The sequence below is a fragment of the Aythya ferina genome (genome assembly GCF_964211825.1).
Source record: "Aythya ferina genome assembly, chromosome: Z".
NCBI lineage: Eukaryota > Metazoa > Chordata > Aves > Anseriformes > Anatidae > Aythya > Aythya ferina.
In genome coordinates, this window is record NC_140299.1 from 15,757,385 (window position 1) to 15,781,002 (window position 23,618).

General features: G+C 37.9%; 1 protein-coding gene across 2 annotated transcripts in view; it reads right to left on the reverse strand.

Moving 5' to 3' along the window:
- Window positions 1–22,637, reverse strand: part of FGF10 (fibroblast growth factor 10) — a 65,269-nt gene extending 42,632 nt beyond the window's left edge. The window contains exons 1-3 of one of the 2 annotated variants that reach the window (XM_084503220.1): window positions 22,416–22,637; window positions 21,910–21,984; window positions 21,246–21,809 (exon numbers count right to left, since the gene is read on the reverse strand). In XM_084503220.1, the coding sequence (XP_084359346.1) occupies window positions 21,246–21,582 (337 nt within the window). In that variant the 5' untranslated portion in view covers window positions 21,583–21,809; window positions 21,910–21,984; window positions 22,416–22,637. The other variant, XM_084503221.1, reaches the window with a different exon arrangement.
- Between the last annotated feature and the right edge of the window lie 981 nt (window positions 22,638–23,618).

Consider the following 23,618-nt stretch of genomic DNA (forward strand, 5'->3'; position numbering starts at 1 on the left):
ATTAAGTGTTAGCATCCATGAATGGTGTCAAACCAAACAAGGGACGAATGGAGCTTGTTTGCCACACTCTTAATCAAAATACTATTTATGAAACATATGAATGGTCATCGTGATAATGGAAAAATAAACAACAAACATAACTCATAAAAGCTGGGGTGTGCAAAAACTGCCTTGGCAACTTGCAAGGAGACCAAAGCCGATCCTGAAGGCTCCTCCATTCAAGTGATATTTATGCTCAAGAAAATTATCCAAGTGACCACAATAGTGTTTTGATATAAAAAATTAGATCCTTTAAATTGTACTTGCTGTCTACTTTACAAAACAATGGAAAAGGCCATACTAATTTTGATATCCAGTGTTTTATTTGACAGAAGATAGTGAGGTATGTTAACTCCTTATTCCACTGAATATTTAGCTTGTTATATTTCGACTTGCATTATGGGCTAAAAGACCCTTTTCTCAGTGCACAGTGCTCCTAATACCATCAACATCTCACCTGTACAAAAAAGCAGCTGGTGACACAGATTATTGTTTACATGGAATAAAAACTTCACTTTCGACTATTCTGTTCTAAAGTTGTTTTTAGAAAAAACAGCTATCAGATAGCACCTAATTGTTGTTTACAGACTTTATTATATCAACAACAGCTTAGTCTCTTCAATTAATATGAACTAGAATTTAACTTTCCTTCCACCCTCTCTCCCTCAAAGCAACATTGAATATAAACTCAATTTAACACCACTGCCAAAATTTAATAATTTCATTAACTGTGCTACCTAACACTTTTTTGTTACACAACACACTAGATGATATAAACGTAATTTTTGGCTTATGTGTATTTTAATTCAAAAACCAAGTTGGACAGTACAATTCAACATTTGGCAAATCACAGTCTTATCTTAGTTTTTGTACTAATAATGTCTAAACAAAAGTAGACATTTACTGGGAACAGCAAACAGCAGAACTTGTGTCTTATCTTTTTCACAATTCACAGTATCATGCTGGCATTTGTTATACATTTCTAAGCACATTTTGACAGCTAAAAATGTCCCACATCATATCTCAATGTAATGGCTGTTTTACCTCATATTTTTGTATCTAATCCACTTAAAAAAAATGATGATCCAATTATTTTTGGTACAAAAGAATTCCTTTGAAATTCTGGTAATTAAATCTAGCAACCTGGAGAATTCCTTGAGTGTCCTATGATCTTTTTTTTTAGCTGTGATCTCATATAGGCAAATTCAAGACAGCTCCTATGCAAACAGTGTCCAAGTTGCTTCAAGCATATGAGCCATATCAAACAGATTTAAAAGATTATTGCTCTGCTGCTCTGAAGAAGCAGGAATGAGGTGAGACAGAAGTGAATTGCCACACTTTAAGCTCCCTCGCTGACCTTCCAACCCTTCCTCAACTTGTTCCTGCATACTCCAAAGCATAAAGCTGCCTCTTTTCTACAAAAAGATTAAAGAATATGGTGTTAGAATGTAAGAAAACATCATAATAAGAGATGGAGGGAAGCAGGTACTTGTACATTCGTTTCTCTGTTTTACATAGGAGCTACTTGATTTCACAGAGTTTGGGTTGAAACAAAATAATCTTAAATGAGACGATAGTGTTCCGAGGATTGCTTTTTGTTTAAAAACCTTATGATTTCTGTTTTTAACTGAACACCTGCAAGGATTCTGTTTAAAAGAGCAACTTTTATCAGTATGTTTACACTATGATCTTGACAACACTTTTGTTTAATCAGTTTTCCCAATGAAAGCCAGCTTCTGGGTCTATATGAAATTTTCATGGGACAACAGAGGAAAAAAAAAAAGTTTTAAACTAGCTAGATGTGATTACAGAACCTCAAAAATTATTGGCAACCACAATGTATGCAGGTGTCTACCTATATTACTTCAAACTATTATTAAGAAGAAGAAAGATTAGGTACTTCAAGATAAAGGAGAGCTTTTAGATGGAAAGAAAGACTTTAGATATTACATATTTTGAGGATAAGTAGGAATCTTTTTCCTTGTATATGTGAAAGAAATACCGTACATGGTATATGATGCTGATCAACCATCTTAGATGAATGAATAAATTAATCAATCCAAAATACACTACCATGTGTGAAATCTTCAAAATTAAAGCAGATAGAGCAGGGGATGGGCAACTGCAGCTCTGATAACTTCTCCCAGATTGTTTATGTAGTGTGCTGAGTGTGTCAACTGATGTGTATGGTACTGGAAACTTTCAGGAATAATTAACCTCTGTAGCCTCTTAATGCAGTTTCACCTATAATCCACAGTTCCATATCAGGGAAGAGCAAAAAGCTTGTTCAGGCCCAATTGTAACATTTCACAGAGAAGTCACTGATTAAAGCCAGACATACAGATAGTAGAAGAAAAAGAAAACAGGAAAAAAAATAATCACGTGGTGCCCATTATCTCCATACATCAGATGCAACAGTCCACACATCTTCTATGACATCTTGATGCATCAAGGAAGTGCTAAGAGTAGCCTTGGTTGATATATCTAACTTAGAATGTCAGGAACAAGTGAAATTATACCTAAATATTTCAGGAAATGCTATTGTGAAAAACTCTGTCACAAGATTAAAAAAAAAAAAAAAGCACATTGTCCTCATCCCTCCTCAACATGGAAGTAAGAGACCACTGTGAATTATATTCAGTGCAAATACACAGCCACATAAAGCACACTGTTTACTAACGTGCTTTTCTAAACACAAATATGTATTTTCTATAAAAGATACAACTTCATGAAAAACATCCTGGTTCGTCAGCTTGAGCCGTATCCAGAACTTATGGCAGTTGTCTTGCTGCTCCAGAAAAATGTCAGGAGGAGAAAACAAGCATATTTCTTAATGTTTGCCTTAAGACCATTGATAAATAAAATGGAATGAAGCCAAGGAAGTAAAGATACAGCCTTGCTTCTACACTTCTCCATGTATAAAAAAAAAAAAAAGAAAAAAGATGATAACCTGTGGACAGGTTTCTGCATGGAAACTAAGAGTTCTGTGCACAGTATTAGGTCCCATTATTAGCGCTATGCCCCCTAGTCCTCTTGCATTTCTAATTCAATGATTCAATACCTCTTAGGGACAAAAGTTACCTAAGGACTGGCAGGAAATCTCTATTCCTTCAGTTGTACAGAAATCAGTACCTTGAGCCTCAGACATCATCTAAGACATTTAATGGGCAATCAGATTGCTTGCCTGGTGTCAGGACTTGGACAAAAGCCAGTGCAAAACATAATTTAATCACTCTTTGTGCTTAGCTTAATTCTAGTGATGAGTCTGATTATTTGAAAAGAATATTAGAACTCTCTTCTCATCTTTTTTTTTTTTCTTTTTTTCTCATATTTACTCTCCAATTCCTTTCTTATTCTGAAGCCATATATAGAAGTATATATTCTGAAGTATATATAGAAGTTTTATGACCAACCATTAGTTCATTTGAAAGTATGACTTTTCATTCATTTTATTTTCCCATAGAAATAATGGGTTTCAACAAGATTTTCAATTTAACTTTCTAAAACTTATCATAATTTTTATTATACTTTTAAAAAGAAAAAAAAAATGTTTCCAATTTAAACTCACTACAGCAAAAATAAATTTCAATTTTTGGCAGTTTAAAAAATATATTTTAAATTAATTTCCATAAAATGTTGTGTTTAATATAAACTGATATTATTCTGGACTTTGATTTTATAGGAGAGTCTGTTTCAATCTTTCATATTCACTCTGAATGGTAAATACTTTGGCTTTTCAACATCTTTCAGAAAGTGGGAAAAATGAGTTCCTCCCCTAAAAAACCCATAAACCAATTCCCCACTTCTAAATTTAAAAAGAAGCCTTATGTGCCAAATCATTGAGAATAAAACACTATGTGATAAATTGCTTCAATTCATCTTCACCTGTATCAGCTCTATTCTTATCATCACTCTTAATGGAGGACTTCAAAATTTCCAAAAATTTGTACTGTTAAATATATTGTAAGCTAGCTCCATTTCTATTCTTACATTTCTTTTATTTATTGGGCAGAGAGTGGCATTTGCCATGTGACAGGTGTAAGGTCTGTTTGGGGGGTTTGTTAGTTTTGGCAATATTAGAATTCTACTAAAATTAGAATACTAGGATTACTACTCATTTCCTCTGGCATTGAGAAATTAATAGTGTGAGTCCTGAGCACTGAGGACAGAACCTGGCCTGGGACATGGCATGCAATTTTGGTTTAAGACCAGTCACCTAGAAGCAGTTCTACAAGACAGGAAAATGAAAGCATTATCCTACAAGAAAAAGGCATGTCTACACAGAACCATCCAGGTTGGTTCTTTGTAGTCCAGAAAAGAAACACTTCAAACTAAGCTGCCTTAGTAAAGATACTAAACTTGGAAAGCAAGGCAGATATGCTTTCAGGGTACAACGCATGAATTAACATGATCCACTAAGATGCATGGCTTATCCATGTGGATTTAGCTACAGTACTTCATGGCCAGGACCAGCAGGAAAATAGTGAGGGTATTTCTCAGCACACTGGGCTCTTTTTAGCAATGAACTTGATTTATTAAGTTTAGCAGAGGAAAAAAAAAGATTGCATATCAGCTCCCTGTATATACATTGTGGTGGTGAGCTTTACAGTGAGCTTTAGAGAAGAAGAGGCAGTGAAGGAACCTGCCTTCCTTCAAGAGTAGGAGGAGTAGCACTGACTATGAATGTATCCTGACTGAAAATAAGAACTAATTGTAACATGTAAAGCAGTGAGATCGTGCAACAGCCTTTAATTAAAGAGTATGATGAGAAGAACCTATATGTTATTAATTGAACTTAGGAAGATTCTGAACAAATTTATATGGCAAGTACTAGTGATAACAGGAACCACAGTAGAATTCCCAAGAGGTTTTTTTTTTTTTTTTTAAGTCTTGTGCCTTTACAAGTTTTTAATTAATAGATACACACTGACCAAGTGTAACAAATGCCCATGGTAAGGCTGTGCATGCAGTAGAATCCTCAGTCATCAAAAGCCATGCAGCAATGCTGGCTGAAACTTGATACTGGAACACTGGCCTGTTCAACCACTTTTAAAGTGTTCCACCAAAAGCTGATGTAAAAAGGATGCCAGAGAAAGATGAGTACAGATTTTTTTTTTTTTTTTTTTTTTTTTCTGGTACCGTAAACTTACTGGTTACATATTACATGTCTTTGCAGGACTTCCTTTTCTAGGCCAAGAGCCACATAACTACTCCTTGCCTACCTACATCTCTCAAACTGACAAAACCTTGATGTTGGTAAGTCGGAGAAACCACCTGGAAGTGCCCATCTTGCGAATGTGTTAGTGTTCTGGAGGGGTAGCAAATACTTTTCTGATACCATTCACAGACTGCTTTTTCACAGAAACTGTCTGCTGAAGCTATCCAGTAAGAACAGTTCCAATATTAGTGTTTTAGCTTTGAAGTTTATGCAGAAAAATAAAAGACAGAGCTTCTAAGGTAGATGCAGGGCACAAAAAAAGATGAGGAGTTTATCATGCAATTTCAGAGTGCTTCTGCTTCCCCACTGGTTATTCTGCAGCTTGAAGAACAAAGAATTCTGTTTTAATTTCCTTTTCCCTTTTATCCCACAAATGACCTTCTCCTTTGGCTACTTCAGCCTTCCGCAAAATCGACATCTGTAACCTTTTCCAGGATTGGCACAATCCATAAAATCTCTTGGTATTTTCTCCTGGACTAGGTTCTAAGGTGGTACTATTACTTTTATAAGGTGCTGAAATGATACTCTTGATAGAAATTGAAATCCCGGTGTGAAAAAATTGGTTATTTTGAATTGTCTATTTGAAGAAAATAAGAGGAATGCATAACTGAGATCCTGGACTGCTGCATTTAGGTACAGGGTCAAAACTCCATCCTCTTTGTTGAAAGTCTAAATGATTTTGGTGATTTTTTATCGAATGACACTCCTGTTAGGACTCCTTTTACTTTTTTTCATTCTAAAGCATCCTGGTTCTCTGGTATGAATAATGAAGTCAGTCTTGATGTGATTGCATGTCCTATCTCTCTCAGTGTCAATACTGGATATTTCAAAGTAATGAAAACCTCTACTATAAAATCCTTCCTGTCTATGCCTTGATGAAGTCTGATCTCAGTGTCACTAGACACTTTTTGATTTCAGGTGTTGAGAAATCCAGAAATTCCAGTATCGCTGATTTCAGTAGGAGTGAAAACATTCTATCCTGCACTGGCAGAAAAACCTCCTGTCTCCAGCTGCTTGTCACCAATCCTAGATGGAGCTTCGTTGATCTCCAAACATTCCACTGGACACACTTGCTTTAGATAATATCTTTCTTTTAAGCCAGTAAAGTTAAATTGGGTGATTTCTGGGTGATTTTGCATGATGGAAGGTATGGAATGCTCACATGAGCTGAAGAGATGTAGTAAACTCCAGCAAAGCAATTATAACAAATTGCTGGAGGACTTCTCTACTTCTAGTAGATGCCGCCCACAGCCTTAGGTTTCTGTGTCTTTGCAATTAACCACTCAAATCCCTGAATCCCTGCTTCCAATAGTCTCTTCATTTTTTAAAATATCAGACCAGTTCCTCCTGCCTTTCTGTAGGCAAGTTTCTTTTGTTCCTGGATGAATACCATTTCTTCAGTTAAATCTCTTCAACACTAACTCCTCTGTAAAGTTCAACAACATGAGAAAGAAGCAATTAAAATTATGGTTTTGGAATCCATATGCAAAATGCTGGCTTTCAGACTCTGCTCTCCTGGAAGGACAGACTGTTATCAGCTTTCAGCTGTTTTCAGTAGTGAATACTTATCAATACTTAAAATATTTATTTTTCATTGTAAAACAGAATAAGTTCCCAAACCCAGATCTTCCAAAGGACAGTTTATGGATTACCAACAGCTCCTAGCTTTACCCATTAAGGTCAATTTGTTTTCAAATATTTTCAGTTTTGCCATCTAGGGGAAAAGGTATACTTAGCAAGAGAAGCTACCTTACAATATCTCTATCATTAGACAGAATTGTTTATCTGTTTTCAATCCCTTCTCTAAACATTTTTTCTACTTTCTATATATTTAACTAGCATCAAAGTCATCATGTAATCTTTCATATGTATACATGTATGTTGGAGACATACGCTGCAATACAAACTGAACAATTACACTTTACCCTTTAAATCCCATTTCTATTAAGAACATGAACATTATCCCTTTTGTTGTGAACACAAAATAAGGAACAGAGTAGAATTATCAGTCCATTATTTAGCATGGAATAAGCTTGAATAAAATTAAAATAGAAAAAATCCAAGTCTTTAAACATCCTGTCTCAGTTTCTGTCTCTATGAAAAGAGGAAATAACATAGCTACATTTCAAGATTTGGCTAGGTAATGTCTATGGAATGAAAAAGCCCAACACTGGACAGGAAGCCTAAGTTCTAAAGCATGGTATTTGTAGATTTTCTTTAACAAGTAAGAATTTTACTACTTGTTACTTTCATTTTTGTTGCAACTCATGGAGCTTCTGGCCCTTACTTTTCAAAAGTAAACATGGAGCTATTGGTCCAAGTATAGAAATATCACTACAGTAGAAGAGTCTTTTGGCCTAAAACAGGACTTTGTAATACTACAATTTTATGAAAAGTTCTTAAGCAGTTGAAAAGTTCACCATGCCATATCATTATTTTTGTTTAGAGGTATTTTAACTTTTTGTTCCTAATGGAAGCCAATTAGAAAAAGGGGGGCAAGAGGTTAGACATACATCTGGTCTCCCTATAGAGTTTTATCTTTTGCATGTTGCTGACGACTATTTGGAAGGATGGGCCCAAAGAAGAAAAACTTCTCCACCCTAACACTTGCATATTTTTCTGTTATGAAAAAGACTTCTATTTCTCATTTGACATATTAAATAGCTCTGCCTTAAAAACCTGTATTTTTCAACTTTGTGTTTAATTGTTAGATCCAAGAAAAAGGGTGAAGAAATAAGACAGATCTTGCTTGGGCTGACACTTTTTAAAACATAGGCTATAGCAGGCATGTCTCTCATTATATTTAAGTGAATTAGTCTGTTTCCTTTAAAACTAAGGGGGAAAAAAAAGGGAGAGATTAACAAGCCACCAAGGGCCTGCTGTAAGATTTTGACACTTTTAGTGGCTTGTGACATATGACTTGTGAGTATAAGCTCTCCTTCAAAACCAGAAAACAAATCTACTATTTGGATGAGGAATAAAAAGAAAATAATAATAATAATAATAAAATCACAAACCAAGAAACTCTGCTGCTACAAGTTCATGTTAACTAGAATTTATTAGCAAGATATTTATTGGAACAAGAGAATGAGATAAGTTCTTTAACTGACTAAACTCAAAGATTATTATTAGATATCTAAAAGTTTCTAACATTTGTCATTCTCTGCTTGGGTAAAGCATATGCTATGGTCCATCTGGAGGCATTAATCTCACATGTCCAAATAATGAAATAATACAGATTTCTATTTATTCACAAGATGTTTCACAATGTGAGAGATCTTACATCATAAACTTGATCGAGCAAGCTCTTGGAAGTTCTTACAGCAATAGGTACTAGAGGATTAGATGTGAAAATTAGTAGAATAAATAGAAAATTAGTTCATTAATAGTTAGGGCCTTTACAGATTCTTTGGAAACTTAATCTTATGAAGTATATTAGTTGCATCATCATGCGATCTACTTTTGTATTTTCAGTAGTGTCTGAGTGTACAACAGTAGTTTTGCACATAGAACAGCCGTAGCTTGGGACACAAAACACATCTATAAACAAAAAGGTCATGTATATGTTTATATTTGACTACCGTGAGAAACAGAAAGTCTGATGTGGCTGGTGGTCTTACAGTAAACTATATCTGAAAATGATTAGATCTCATGAACTGGGAGAAAGAAAGATTCTGAAACTACTAGCACAAGGTACTTAGATAAAAAGTCAACAACATTAATATTAAAATATGTCAGACTGGAGTTTACTCAAACACGAAAAATATGTTCCCTTCCTTGTAAGGACTTAATGAGAAATGTCTGGTAACCTCAGCTATAACTTCTTGTACTGACCACAAGGCAACAGAAAGCAGTGAGATGTTTTCAGGTATTGTTTTTCCTTCTCATCATTACAGATACTTTTTGAGTCTGCATTGGTGTTTGAGCACAAATACACATATCCCTTACATCTGTTTCTCCATTTTCAAGGATTTTAAATGGTGATTAAGATTTAGAGGTCCCTGGACAAGAGAGGTAACATTTCCCCCATCAACAACTCTTTTTTTTTTTTTTTTTTTTTTTAACAACATTACTGAATTTAATAGATCAGACAACACTAAAGATCTTTCTCAATATAAGCACTATTATTTGCCTTATTTATTTATTTCATTTTGGACACAGCACTTATTATAATTTAGTTAGTATTGGATGACTAGATAGGGTTTGTTATGCCCTGAGTACTGTTGAAAACCAAAAAGGTTACATTTTGCTGACCTTTCTGATCTACTGTGTACATTAATAAAACCAGCAAAACCTAAAAGGAAAAAGTTCCACAGAAAAAGTATTATGGATATTTTACAATAGTGTTTGTCCCCAAATCCTCATCTTTGCAAAATATTTCCTGTTTCATAAGCAGAATCAGCTGCAAGCAAGTCCACAAATGCATGTGTGGCAGAACTGAAGGAATAAAGCAAGCATGGTGAATTTTGAGCAAATCTGGATAATGCTTTGAGGAATTATTTGGTGTGTGGTCTGAGGCAAGAAGCCACAGAGAGGCGGAAGTTAATCTTATGTACTCCCCAGCTGCAGATATGTCTTTTTCAGAGCAGACTGCAGCAGGAGACACAGAAGAAATGACCAAGAGACCAGATTAATACCACATGAGCCAAGTGTCAGCCTCATTATATGTGTTTTCACTAGAGTTGAAAAGACTTTAACTTGGATGGCTGTCATTTCAAAGAGAAGTTGTGACATGTAAAAGTAACTGTAATAAATTAAACTGAAAGAATAATGCGTGTGAAACCAAAGAGGAGATATCTATAATAAAAAGAAAGATAGGAAAAGAAATAAAACAATAATAATAATAAAAATCTTGTAGCTTTACTCCAAAACATAGGCAACATTTCAGAGAAACTAAGGCAGTGCCAAAACTGCATAATAGGACCAAATACGAAAATTATTAGGCAGAAATCATGCTTAAATTTCTTTGACTGGTAGGCTGAACAGTAAAAAGAAGAAAGTGAAATAAATCACTATTTTAACTGTTTAATCATGGAAATCATATAGATCCTTGAGCTGAAACATCCTAATATTTAGACCTTTAAAATAACATCAAGGTTGATATCCCTTAAGATCACAATGGTCATGCAGCACAACTAGATCTCAGCTCAGCATGACAGAGGGGCAGATCCAATTTGTGTCTACACCCATGTATTTTCAGAAGCTATTTTGCCATTAACTTTTCTATTACACTATACAACAAGTTTGTTGAGTAACCTTGACAGTGCTTTCAAGAGAAGCTATGGAATGTTTCTTTTCCAGTGGAAGCTTAAGTTTTTGCTGATCAAAGGACAAACACGTAAGTCTGCTGGAGCTAAGAAGTAGCTTATTCTTTCCCTTCCATAAAGAGGACAAAACTGCCCTTCCTATTCGTTATACACAAACATTTCTGTAAAAAGAGAATCATTACCTTCCTGGTGGGCTTTTTTTTTTTTTTTTTTCTTTTCCCTGGCATTCATCACCATGTTACAGGTGTGTTTCATAAATAATGTGTTTTCATAACACCCTTGCTCATGGAAGAAGCATTACTACCTTGGTTTTATAAACAGCAAGGAGCCAAAGAGAGACTAGAAACAAATACATGTATAAATTTGGGGGTACAATGGACAAAAATCATATACAGGACCTGATATTTCATAATAGCTAATAAACACTGTATGACACTTCACAAACTCAAGTTTTACTTCCTGTAGACTATCCTTGTTCAGTCTTCTTCCCTTTCCCTTTGAAGTGAACAGATTCCTCCTCTGTCTTGTTTGGCTATCAGCTAGGGGAGCATGGAGAAATCAGTAAAGTCTCCCAGATCCCCTTATGCCCTGGCTATCTTCATCTCTTGTGCTGAAGGATGAAGAACCTTTAGTGTCATTAACCATGTCATTATTCCAGTCCATATGCTTTTCAGCCTTGTTATGATTGAAAATTCCATCAAAGAATGTTTCTAAATTTTGCATGAAAATTTGATTCCTCAAAGAATGCTGGTGCTGGACCTTTTCTTCCAGCCAGTTTATTTGCAACCTTCAAGTAGTAGCTGTTCTGTAAAGTATATCATCCACCTGTAATGAATTTCCTCATCTCAAACCTCTTATAATGAGGTATTTTACACTTGTGTTACTAGTAGCAATCTTTCTACATGTATGTCTATAATGATCTTAAAATGTTTTTAGCAATGTTTTTAGCAACATCACTGGGTTCAATCTTGTAGCTCCTTAATACACAAGTTTCTCCAGTTTTGAAGCAATCGGCAATCACTGTTCTTGACTGGTTTATGGAATAAGAGAAAATAAAGTACCAAAAAGTACTACTAACTCCCATGAAATGTACATAGTTTGGTTGCAATTCCCACCCTCAAAGTGCTTTGCACATGTGAAACTGTGAGAGAAATGGCACATTTCTCCACATAGTACTTGGAGAAGAGATTCTTGTTAGTATTGTTCCCCTTTCCCTATCCTGCACTATCTCCCACAGTGTTTTGACTATAGGAAACATTGTCATTGCCAGGATTGGTAGATTGCTAGTCTGCATGATTTCACCATCTCCCTCCATCTTCCTTGGCCTATGACTGTGGCTGGCCACAAAACAAAATTGAAGAGAAGCAGCAAAATTGCTTGAATTGAGTCCATTCTGGGGCACAGAAAGGGCATGATTTGCAGCTCCCACTGCTAACTTTGGTAAATTTTGTTATGGCTCCTTAAGCAATTTAAACAGTGCATTGCCCTAAGAAGTGAGCTATTGTTTGTGTGAGCTCATGAGTTATTGGAAGCAGAGGTGATGCTGTTCTGTAAATGAAAAGGAATAGACATGACAATAAATGTTTCTATTCATAACAGTTTGCATACTTGCACAGTATGTGCCTTCATCCAGTATCTTCACGTGTAAGGATAAAGCCTGAAATGATCATTTCCTTCTATTAGTTACATGTTGCTCACTTTCCCAGATATTTCTGTCAGGAGCAGATAAACTGCTAGTTGAAGAGCTTGGAATGTTTAGGGTGTCTGTTTGTACCTCAGAACACCTAGTGAAACTCAATTTGTATGAACATTCTACTCCAATTTACACATGGTTGAGTCCCTTGACCAAATTATCTATTTCTGCCCCAGACACCCAGTAAGGATAGTAGCAAAACTACGTGTATCTCTTCCAGGAGGAAATTATCATTTCAGCTTCTGAAAAGCCAGGTGAACATCCAGATACAGACCTTGAAGCATACTAGTAACAAGTGGCCACCACTCAGCTCAGACACTCAGTCTCTTTCTGCTGTTTCTTTTCATGTTACCATTAGTTTTGGAGCTATGAATTCTCACTGAACACACAATTAATCTCTGCATTGTGGTTACTAGCAATAGCGTTTTGACAAAGGAAAGGTGTCCTGTCATCAAGATATGGGCCATGTCTACCACATTGCTTTTCTTGAGAAAGGGGAGAAGGACACAGTGATATTAACTAAGGTTAAAGTTGCCAAAGGTTTTATATTCTTCACATGGGTGGGAGAGGTACTTCCAGATCAACATGTTTTACCCTTTTTAATGTCTACCCCCCTCCTGGAAATCCATAAAAAAAAATGATTATCTGGGAAATACACAGTGAACAAACCTTGTTCTGTTGAAGTCAAAGACAGTTGCAGTGAATATCAGGAGGCTTAGCATCTCCTATAATGTTAAAAAGTTTTGAAAATGTGGCACTAAAACTATAGTCTTATAAAACCTACTTCCTGTTAAATACAGTCATCCTGTGTTCTTTCACAGAGCATATATTCCTATTGTCACTGTAGTAACAAACAGTTATTGGATGTATGAGCTTGTAACTATGTAACTACTTTAAATCTTAAAGATAAGTTTACAAAAGATGATATACTTGATAACAGTAAACATATAGTCATAAAAAATAACCTGTTCCTTTCCCCCCAAATTAAAACACTTAAAAGTCTAAGGATATATCGATGCCCTTCAGGCGTATGTTTCTCATACCAAATTCAGTGGTTAGTGAAAAACTAGCATAGCAAAAAAAATGAAAAACAAACAAACCAAAACCCCAGTTTTTTTCTTCTTTAACACAGGTTTGTTTGTGGCTGCTTTTCTTACTCCCAAGGGCCAAGTATGATCACCTTTCTGCTTGCAAGTAGTCAACACTTATTTTGACACTAGGAATAACGCATACTGCTAATCCTCTTGAAGAAGATAATCTGAAGAAGAGAATGCCAGAGCACATACCAAATCATATCAACAGAACAGGGTTAGAGAAGATACAAAGGAAGTGGGGGTAGGAGTGGGGAGATTTGATAACTCAACATTGATTGCACACTTTTAAAAAAATTCAATAGGTACCTTGATGAATTTGCAGGTTCATAGGTTCAGGAAGTGAGAACACTGATGATGCAGTGAGATAAAATGGGGAAATTCAATGGCTTCACTACTGCCAGAATGGGTAGGCCACGTTCCTGTCTCCCACGTGTAACATACGGTACCCCTATTTCTTTCTTGTCATCCTTTCTAGTGTTGCTCTGGCACTCATCACATTTCCCTTCCCCTTCCTCTAATGCTGGCACGGTATCAATGATTTATTCCCAACCTCCACTTAGCACCACAACTTAATTGCAACTAAAGAGTATCCTGAATACTTCCAAAATGCTTTAGTGTCCCCTCCCAAACTCCCACATACACTGACTGCAGCTTGCACAGATGTGCATTAGGAACCTGAAAGAAAATTTACATTCCCTTTATTTCTATGCTATGTTTTGAATCTCTACTATCAGTAGCAGAAGAAGGAAGAAAAACTAGACCCGTCAGGTCCCCCGTTTTCACCTCTGCTCCCTATGTAGGAGGAATCAGGAACTGAAAAAAACAACCAGCTTTGTCTTTCACATGTTTTCGACCATGAAAGGAACAGGCATCATATTGCTTTACTATATCAAGGTTTATGAAAGATCTGATCTTTATTTTTATATAAAATTTATGAGCACTCATGTTTATCGTATCTGTAGCCTTTTCCTCTCTTGCACAATATCAGAAATTGCAGAAGGGGGGTTGGGGTGGAAGGAATGAAACTTTTTGGTGTAATTTAAACATTTCCTTTTTCTTGAAAGTCAGCCTCAATGCGTGTGAAAATTCCTCTTTAACTGTAGAAGATATACACTACTGACAGATTATTTAGAGGTAAATGTGAAAGGGGACAGGCTAATAATTCTTTAGGCTAACTATAAAATATGGGAATGCTTTACAGCTGACACTGTGGGTATATCAACCCAGTAATTGGATGCACGTGTTAGTAGCAGTAAAAAGGCACTGTCCAGTTGTCCACCTTACATGGGAATCTACTTTGAGTGTATTCTTTGATTTACTGTTGCAATTAGAACTGAATGTTCAAAGAAAGAACACAAGTAACCCAATTTAAAAGCAAAGAGTGCCTTTAAAGCTATTATTTAGCGTGTGACCAGGCTTACTTGCAACCATTTAATTCCCCTGCAATTTCCATTTGTTGCACTGTACATATGAAGTAGCACAACCAGTTTTAATAATGCATTTAGCTAATGATTTAATATCTATCCAGTGCTTAAAATATAACTGATTTTTTTTTTTTCCTCATACACCTTCCCTTGAAGATATTCATTTTCTTCATAAAAACAGAGAGCTTTCCTGTGCTGGATTTTCAAAACTTCATGTAACAGTGTTTCCTGTCTCCCATTTACTATGTAGTAAGAAATGTTTTACAACAAATTGGCTCTAGCAACAAAAACAATTAATACAGAGAGGAAAGGATCTTTTCAAGTCACAAAACTTATGCTTACAAGTACCATTATTAGTTCTTTGTGTTCAAGGTATCTGAACAATGAAAGGCTGCAAGATATGAAAGTATTGCATCAAAATAATTTGTTGAAGTACAGGAAGGATTTTATTATTATTATTATTAATAATAATAAATACATGCAATGAGACTAGTATATTTCTACCTACATAGTAACCAAGACACTTATATGTGGTCATATTACTCAAATGCATCCTCCATTTCTGATCTGATATTTAGCTTTCCTTAGCCCGAAGTAAGCAAAGCTTACTTCCATAGAGTCTCATCAAGTTGACAATGCTGATAAACCTTCAAACTATTTATGCTATTCAAAGTGTCAGAAGTCACTACATGATAAACCACAGAATATTAGGATAAGACAGTTCAGTGTCTTATGGCAGCTGCAAGAAATGGTACCACAATGTACAAACTGAAATGTCAACTCAGTGCTGTTTTGGGAAGGAAAGAACTCTAAGACCTTGATTCAGAAAACTTCAGAAAACTGAGAAAACAAACAAAAACAAGACATGAAGGAAGCATTAGAACAAGTCCAAGCTGACTGAATTATTTGTTGACACTATTGCTACCATCCAAATATCAGGCTTATGAATAAAAATGCAATACTGGTTTTTTTTTTTTTTTTTTTTTTTTTTTTTTTTCCCATTAAGAACCTTACCAATGTGATTTTATTACTCGATTAGAGGAAAGGTCTGGAAACCTCCATGAGAGGAGATGTAGCTCTATGTTCATATAAATACCCACTGTTTTTAACTTAAGACACACAGGTTAACAAGTTTTGCTAATAGGATGTTTTTTCCTTTTCTGGAATGAGAGGCTCTGTGGAAGAAATGAAAACTCCCCTATTGCAGAATCTGACTGAACTCCCATTTGAAGTGAAAAGACCCCTCTTCACACACACAGCTCAAAGACATATGAAAGTCATCTTTATTTCAAAACAGAGGATTTTATGCTATGAGTGAATGCATCCAAGATGTTTCAAAAGTGTAAGCAGATTCTATAGCACTCACTCAACTAACACCATCTTCAAGGGAAGTTTTGACTGAGCCATACCTGAGAATCATCCCATTAAATCAGCAGTATGGCATCTCTGAGCCTGTATGCATCTTTCTCTCACTCTTCTGAGGTTTTAAGGACAAACTTTTAATTGCCCCAACTGTTCATTTATTTATTTATTTTTCTCCCCAAGAGGTTATAAGTTAGATTTATGAAGACAAAAAGACTTCTTACAACTGTATATTTTGAACAGATTTATGACAGGGCTACAGTATCAGCATGGAGGGTCCACAAGGCAGAAATGCAGTAAGGATAACAGGAGAGTGTCATGTAGACATTAAATAGTACAATTCTTTCCACATTCATAAATCCTAAGTGCCTATGGTTGTACCCTGCTGGTTATAAATTATGTAACTGAGTTCTGCAGGGAAAAAAAAAAAAAAAAAAAAAAAGAAACCTGGAGTGAGAAGTCATCTCCATAAAAACACAAATTTCATATTAAAGAAAAAGAAAAACAAGATTCAACTTACTAACTTACTTCACTGAGACAGCATTATTTCTTATTTTAAACCATTTTAATTGGTAACAAAATAAAATATCTCTTATAGAGTAAAACAACAAAACACATATGACTACTAATTAGTCTTTAGAAAAATAGAGAAAAGTCCTCACATTAATTTACAAACACCAGCTTGTGAGGAATTGATAAACCCAAACAGCTAGCTTAACCATGTCCAGAAGCAAAAGAATGTATTTTACCAAGTATTCTAATCTGTTTTGAACTGTACATCTGAGATTAATGTACCAACAAAGCTTTGAGGTATACTAAAAAAAAAAAAAAAAGAAAGAGTATCAAACTGAGTATACTTAATCGGAACACTTTTGATGTGTGTGTACACAATCCAATATATACTATAAACCTGTATTTACATGTCATGCATACACTTAAAATCCTCATTAGCAATGTTCAGCATTTCTAGCAATTAGTCATTGTCTACAATCTTTTGGCCTACAGAGCAAGCCTTGAAACTGTCTTGCTATTATTCATTATATTGCTAATCTAATCCCACACTGACTATAGCAAAATGAAAGACTGCCAAGGACTTCAGGAGATACTAAAGCCATTCATAAAAGATAATTGCATACTCAGGGGAAAAGCCTGGAGTAGGTTAGCTTGTGAGCAGTAGCTAATTATTTCTTGCTAGCTCTCTCAGTGAAAACACTTGTTCTGCAACTGCAGTGCTTTTGCACTGTTTGGATTAATCCACTTCGGATGCTCAGAAGGCCATTTAATAGCCTCCCACCTGGTGTAAGACCCTTTAGCTTTGCTTGAGCCAAATTAGTCCACAGAGCTGAGGACCCAGCCCCTTGTCTACCTACTTTGAGCAGAGGTGACACCAGACAGTGTCTGTGCCGCCATCTACCGTAGGTTTTGCATAGCACTGCTTGGTCCAAAACTCGCAGGAATCGATCTAGTAATTCTTCCCTCTAATGGGCAGTCTCAATGACATGGACTACACTCCCTAAATATCTACCTGAATAACAGCTTTACCCTGTAATCCTCGCTCAGGCAGAACTCCCACTACGGACTGCATGTTAGCTGCTGCTAGTTAACCATTGCTTATTGTGTTACCACTCTTCACCTACTACAATCTGTGCTGTAAATTTGAAGCCCATGTGCTTCTTAGCACTATTTATGGTTGCCTTAAAAGTCGATTAAAAATAATATAACACTCAATAATATGTTCAAATTTCCTGGATGCAGTTTATCACAAGTATCATGCAGCCCAGTGCATGACGACCATATTATATCATGAAGCCTAGTGCATGACGACCATTAAACCCAAATATTCACCATCTTCAAGAAAGCTTTCTAGGTGCAAATCAGGTCAGAATCTGCACCATGCAGTTCTCTCCAAGTTTACATATGGCTAAAGCTATTGTTGGTCATCCCAGATGTCAAGTTACAGCAATTTACTTTTTTAAATTACACTTTAGAGGTGTTCCCCCCCCCCCCCCCCAAAAAAAAAATACTTAAGACTCCAGAAAGCAGCGCAGCTGTCCTTGTTCATATACACAAATGATCCTACCAAGGAAAGGGATTTCACAGCTGTGGTGCTGAGGGACATGAGGGACAAACTATCACTAAAATGTTACTCTTTGAGAACAAAACTCCAGTTGCAAGGAACAATAAAACCAGACCTAAAAAGCATCCTGCTTTTATCTGGAGATACACACACTCCATTTCTCCTAAATGTTGCAAGTTCTCCTAGCTTCCTGACAGTGTGTTCAGAAGCCACCTCTGTTCCCATTACCCTGTAGGTAGAGAAAGGCTGATGGAAAAGTTCCAAGCAATCAAGTCGGAAAACATCTGCCAAAGTAAACTTTTATTTAGTGCACTTTACACAATATTTATAGAGCAAATCTAAGGATGCTGTTTGAGCCATTTTAAAGGCTGGGGACTAAGTTCTATTTTCTGAATGTTTATTCTGACTTTCTCTAACTGTTCTTCTTACTTGACAGTACTTAATTGGCAGTCAGCCATGAAAGCTGTTGTCTAATTACACAACATATCATGATCTTAGAGACCTACAGATAAGGCTTTACTGCAGCGTAAATGGACTTTAAACATTAGCATATGAGAAAAAGAAAATTAGCCTCCAAATTAGATTTCAAACAAAGTCTTGTGTGTCAATAGTAACTGTTATTTGTTTAGGAAAGCGTGATTTTGAAGGAGGAACTTCTATTAAAGACTAAATAGCCTTTAACATTAAACAGGCTACAACTTAGTGTGTTGGCTGGCTATCCCCTTATGCATGGCAGAAATTTGTTCACATGTAATTACACATTTTAGACTATCTTAATGATACTACATATTTGCATGGAATCAGCCCAGCTAGAGATTATGGCAGCACTCTGATTACACAGCTACATGGAAGTGATGAAAAGCACAGATTTTGTGAATCACTTGCAACATTTTGCTACAGACACCCTTGAAATTAAGGCATGGTAAATGTCTACATGAATGGTCTCAGCTTATGTGCAGAAAACACAATTTCACACTGCAAGTTATAGTGCGTGTTAGAGGAAGATATAACTGTTTGACTTGTCTTCTGCTAGCTAAAGTGTAATCTTGTGTTTAAAGATGTTGTTGTATCACACTGTGGGGTCAGCGAGTTACATGCCCTAGGACGATGGGAGTCTTTTCTTCGCTACTTGTAAACTTGAAAGACAGGATACATCTATGTGTAACACAACCATTGGTTTGCATTTATATGAAAACATAACAAAACAAAACACAACATTCTTCACCCCTTATGTAGATATTCTGCAGTTGTGAAGAATAGCCAGGATATCACCCAGAATGCCTGTTCTCTTTCTGGTACACTGTCTAGAACTCTAGGAAAAAGGAATCACATCCCAGAGTTACAGGGAGTTGTTCATGCACATAGATCAAGAGTAGAAAGATGTATATGTACATTGCAGATTATGCTACCTCTTCTTCAGAAACTCATGCAGATTATGATACCTCTTCTTCAGAAACTCATGCATGTGTGCAACTTTACTCGGTAAATAATTCTGCAGGCTAAGTGGGGCTGCTCAGATGAGCATTTACTTCTCTGAATATACTGTTGTCAATTTGGCCCGTTACAGACTGTGCTGCAGGAATATTCTACACAGCATGGCTCTGTGTTTTCAGTGATGCACACAATGTTTGCAGAATCCAGTTTGAGGGGAATCACACTATCCTCTGCAAATACAAGTTATCAAAGAAATACAGGGCTAGGACCTAGTTCCACAAGCACCCATTGAAGTGAAACCTTCATCATAGATCTTTCTTTCAAGAATTTGGCTTCCTATGAAATATAAAAGGGAAGTGGTAAGATTTGGCTGCCTTGATATCTAAAGCCTTTACAAACACTAAGCATATGACAGAGTATGAATGTGCCAGGTGGAGCAAGTGAAACAGTGACATGATACATCAGCTCTCTCCTCCCTGCTTGTACGCCTGTATTATGGGTATTTAATAGAAATACAGTGGAATTAACAGTAATGCCTATCATACAGCAGGGCAACCTGCTGAAATATTCCATACTTTACACATTAGCTAACAGGGGAGCTACTTAAGTCACTTTAAGTTGTTTTAAATTAACGGGAGATTTATCCTCAGGTTTTTCTGTATTTATGAAAAACAACCCAAGAACCAAGGAGCAGTTCTCCACCAGCGGAACAAGTCATAGTGCTTACTCCAACACTTGCATAACAGAGCTTACTTTTGCAGCACTATAGTGGGATGCAGTCACTTAAGAGTTACAATGCAATATATTGTGATTTACTACAATTGCTTCAGTTTGAGACTGCACAGGCAAGAAAACCGAATAAATGTTACATTTCTAGCACTGACAGCCAGAAATACATTACCAGAAGCACGCTATTACTAAAAGCCTCATTAGTACCACAGAAAAGCTAGAAAGTACAGCCATGGAAACAGCCATACGGCTTTTACTTTGAAATCATTTCTTCAAGAAAAAAAAAAAAAAAGAAAAAGACAATGAAATGTGTGTGAGGTCTGCGCGAGTCCAGCCCCAGATGTTTACAATGGGGCGCGGAGCAGCACCGAGGCTGCCGCGAACCCGAGCGCAGCGCGGGTGCCAGCGGAGCGGCGGCGGGAGGAAAAGCCCCTTCCCCGGGATCGGGGAAGGGGGGCGCGGGGCAGGCAGCCGCGCTGGGGCTCGGAAAGCGAAGAGCGTGTGTGCACGGGGGGAGATGGGTGCATTGTTTTAATATAGCGTTCTCGTCGAGGCGCGTTAATGACAGGGGATAATTATTTTCAGATGCGGGAGACAATGTCGTCTCCCTCTTCTCTCCCCCCCAACCTTCGCTCCCCCACACGCTCCGCGCCACATCCTTTGCAAATCTTTTCTAATTTGCTCTTCTGCCAGGCAGCGGAGCGAGCGGTGCTCGGCGAAGCCATTTGCAAAGCAAATGCCTGCCGGAGAGCGAGGCAGAGGCGGGCGGGCAGCGGGGTCCCGGCAGAGCCCACCCCACCTCCGCCCAGAGCCCCCTCCCCGGCCCTTTCCCAGCCGGGGGCTCGGGTGCCGGGTTCGGGGGAGCCGCGGCCGGGGGAGCCGGCGTCCGAAGTCGGAGCCGTACTTACTGAAGGGGCAGTTCTCCTTCTTGGTGCCGCTGACCTTGCCGTTCTTCTCGATCTTGAGAAAGTACTTGTTGTAAGAGTAGAGCTTCCTCTTGCGCACGTCGCCTTGGAGGTGATTGTAGCTCCGCACGTGTCTCCCCGCACTGGAAGGAGAGGAGAAGGACGAGGGGAAGGAGGAGGATGATGAAGAAGAAGAGTTGGTGGCCTCCGGGGACAGCATGTCCTGGCCGAGGTCATGGCAGGTGACAGGCACAGAAGACACCAAGAAGAGCAGCAGCAAGCAGCAACAAGGCAGGTGGGAAAAGGCTGAGGCACCATTTGTCAGTATCCATTTGCACATTGTACTGAAACTCTGGGCGCTGGAAAATGTCTTATCAAAAGAAACATACTGGAAGGGTAAAACCTGGTAAAAAGCAAGTGGAGAGCCGGTGGTTGCTGCTTCTGGTTAGATCCCTCTGAGCTCTGATCTGGCCTGAAGTAAGTGCACCAACATCCATAACTCAGGGGACAAATCGCCTCAGAAGTTGCTGCCTTTTAATCCTTCGAGTCCTCCCTCAGAAAAAAGAGCTGTTGGTTTTTTTTGGGGGGGTTGCTGTGGTTAATCCTCTTTCCTTTTTCTCTTCCCCTCCCCACCCCCCCCCCACCACATACACACACACTCCCCAACCTGGTTTGAGACTTCCCAGTAGTTATTTTGTTCTCTTCCTCACTCCTTTCTTCACCATCTTAGATGCAGAAAGGTCTGAAAAATAGATGACAGCAAAGTGAACAACAACAACAACAAAAATAAATAATAACCAGCAGAAAGGGGTGCTGGAAGGGATTTTTCACACACACCCCTTTACACACACACTCGCACTCACACTTTGTGGCTTTGCACCTTCTTCTGATCCCCACCCCCTTGCCTTTTTGCAAATCCCAAACCAGTTGCACAACTCGTCCTTTCTCACTGACAACCCCAGAGGAGGCAGTTTCTTTGTTTTGCTTTGAATTCTCCAGAACAGTATTAAAAAAAAAAAAAAATCCAGAGAGAGAAAGAAAGAAAGAGAGGGAAAAATCCCAACTTGTCTCCCTCCCTTCCCTTCCCTTCCCTTCCCTTTCCTTTTCCCTTCCCTTCCCTCCCCCTTTGGTTGTAAACAGGTTGGAAGCTGTAGCCTAAATGTCAGCGATTACAAGTCAGAGGTGGGATGTGCCTCTGGTGGTCAACCCTTATTTGCAGGGGGTCAAGCAGCGGTGGGACATCTGAAACCCTTTTGCAGTTGGAGCGAGCAGTGCCTGCTGCGGAGGGAGCCTCAGGAGCTGCCCTGGCTTCCTCCGGGCGGCAGCGGCAGCAGCAGCCGCCGCCGCCTTCAGCTCGCTGCTAATTGCTCCTAAAGCGTTCTTCTCCTCGGAGTGCTGACCACCAGCATGGCTTGGAGACTCATGCCTTACTAATTTCCCTGTCTTACGGGCTGAACCAATCCCCTCCAGGGAGGCTACCTTCCCCCTTCGCCCCCCCCCTCCAAGGAAAGAAAGAAAGAAAGACAGAAAGAAAGAAAGAAAGAAAGAAAAAAAAAAAAAAAAAAAAAAGAACTTGTTTTCTAGCGGAGGATTTTATTTTATTTTTTTGGCAGTGAAGTGCTTGAGAAAGCCACCTGGAGCTTGTTGCCTGCTAGATCTCCCCCTCCCCCCTGCTGGAGGAGGGGTTGGTGGAGGGGCTGGAAAGAAGTATATACTACAGGCAGACCCTGGAAAAGCAGATTATATGCTGGTCGGAGAGAGTAAAAAGGGAAGAGACATAATTAGCTCCTTTTCCTTCTTCTTTGCCAGCTTCCATGGAGGTCTTTCTCCCTCCTTTAATGAATCACTGATTTCTCGCTTCCGTTGCTGAAATAAAAAGTTCACACTTTAGCCTGCTCTTCCTTTTAAGCCTCTCAAGATTTATTGTGTCTCTTTCCCCACCCTCACCCTCCTTGTCTCAAAAGAAATCGGGGCCCTAAGTGACCATTTTCTAATTGCTAACATGAGTCATTTACCGAATCACGCGTCTGACTTCAAAGCAAAAGGGGCTTTATTGGGATTGCAAAGGTTTCCCCATAAAATCTGTCTGAATGTTTTGCTGTCTTTTTTTTTTTTTTTTTTTTCATTAATTAATGCAGTTTCCTTTGCCAGAAAGAAACACATTTTCCATTCCAAGGCTATTTTAAAGCGATTTTTCAAGCTATTATTTTCCTGGAGGGGCATATGTTGTTGGTTTTTCCTTTGATTCTGTCTCTCCTAATGGATTTGTCATTTCACATACTGAATGTTATGACAGATTCATATTTCTATCCCGTCACTGAACTGTCAACTTTCCCAGTAATTAACAGGCATCTTCCATATGATGTACTATCTTTT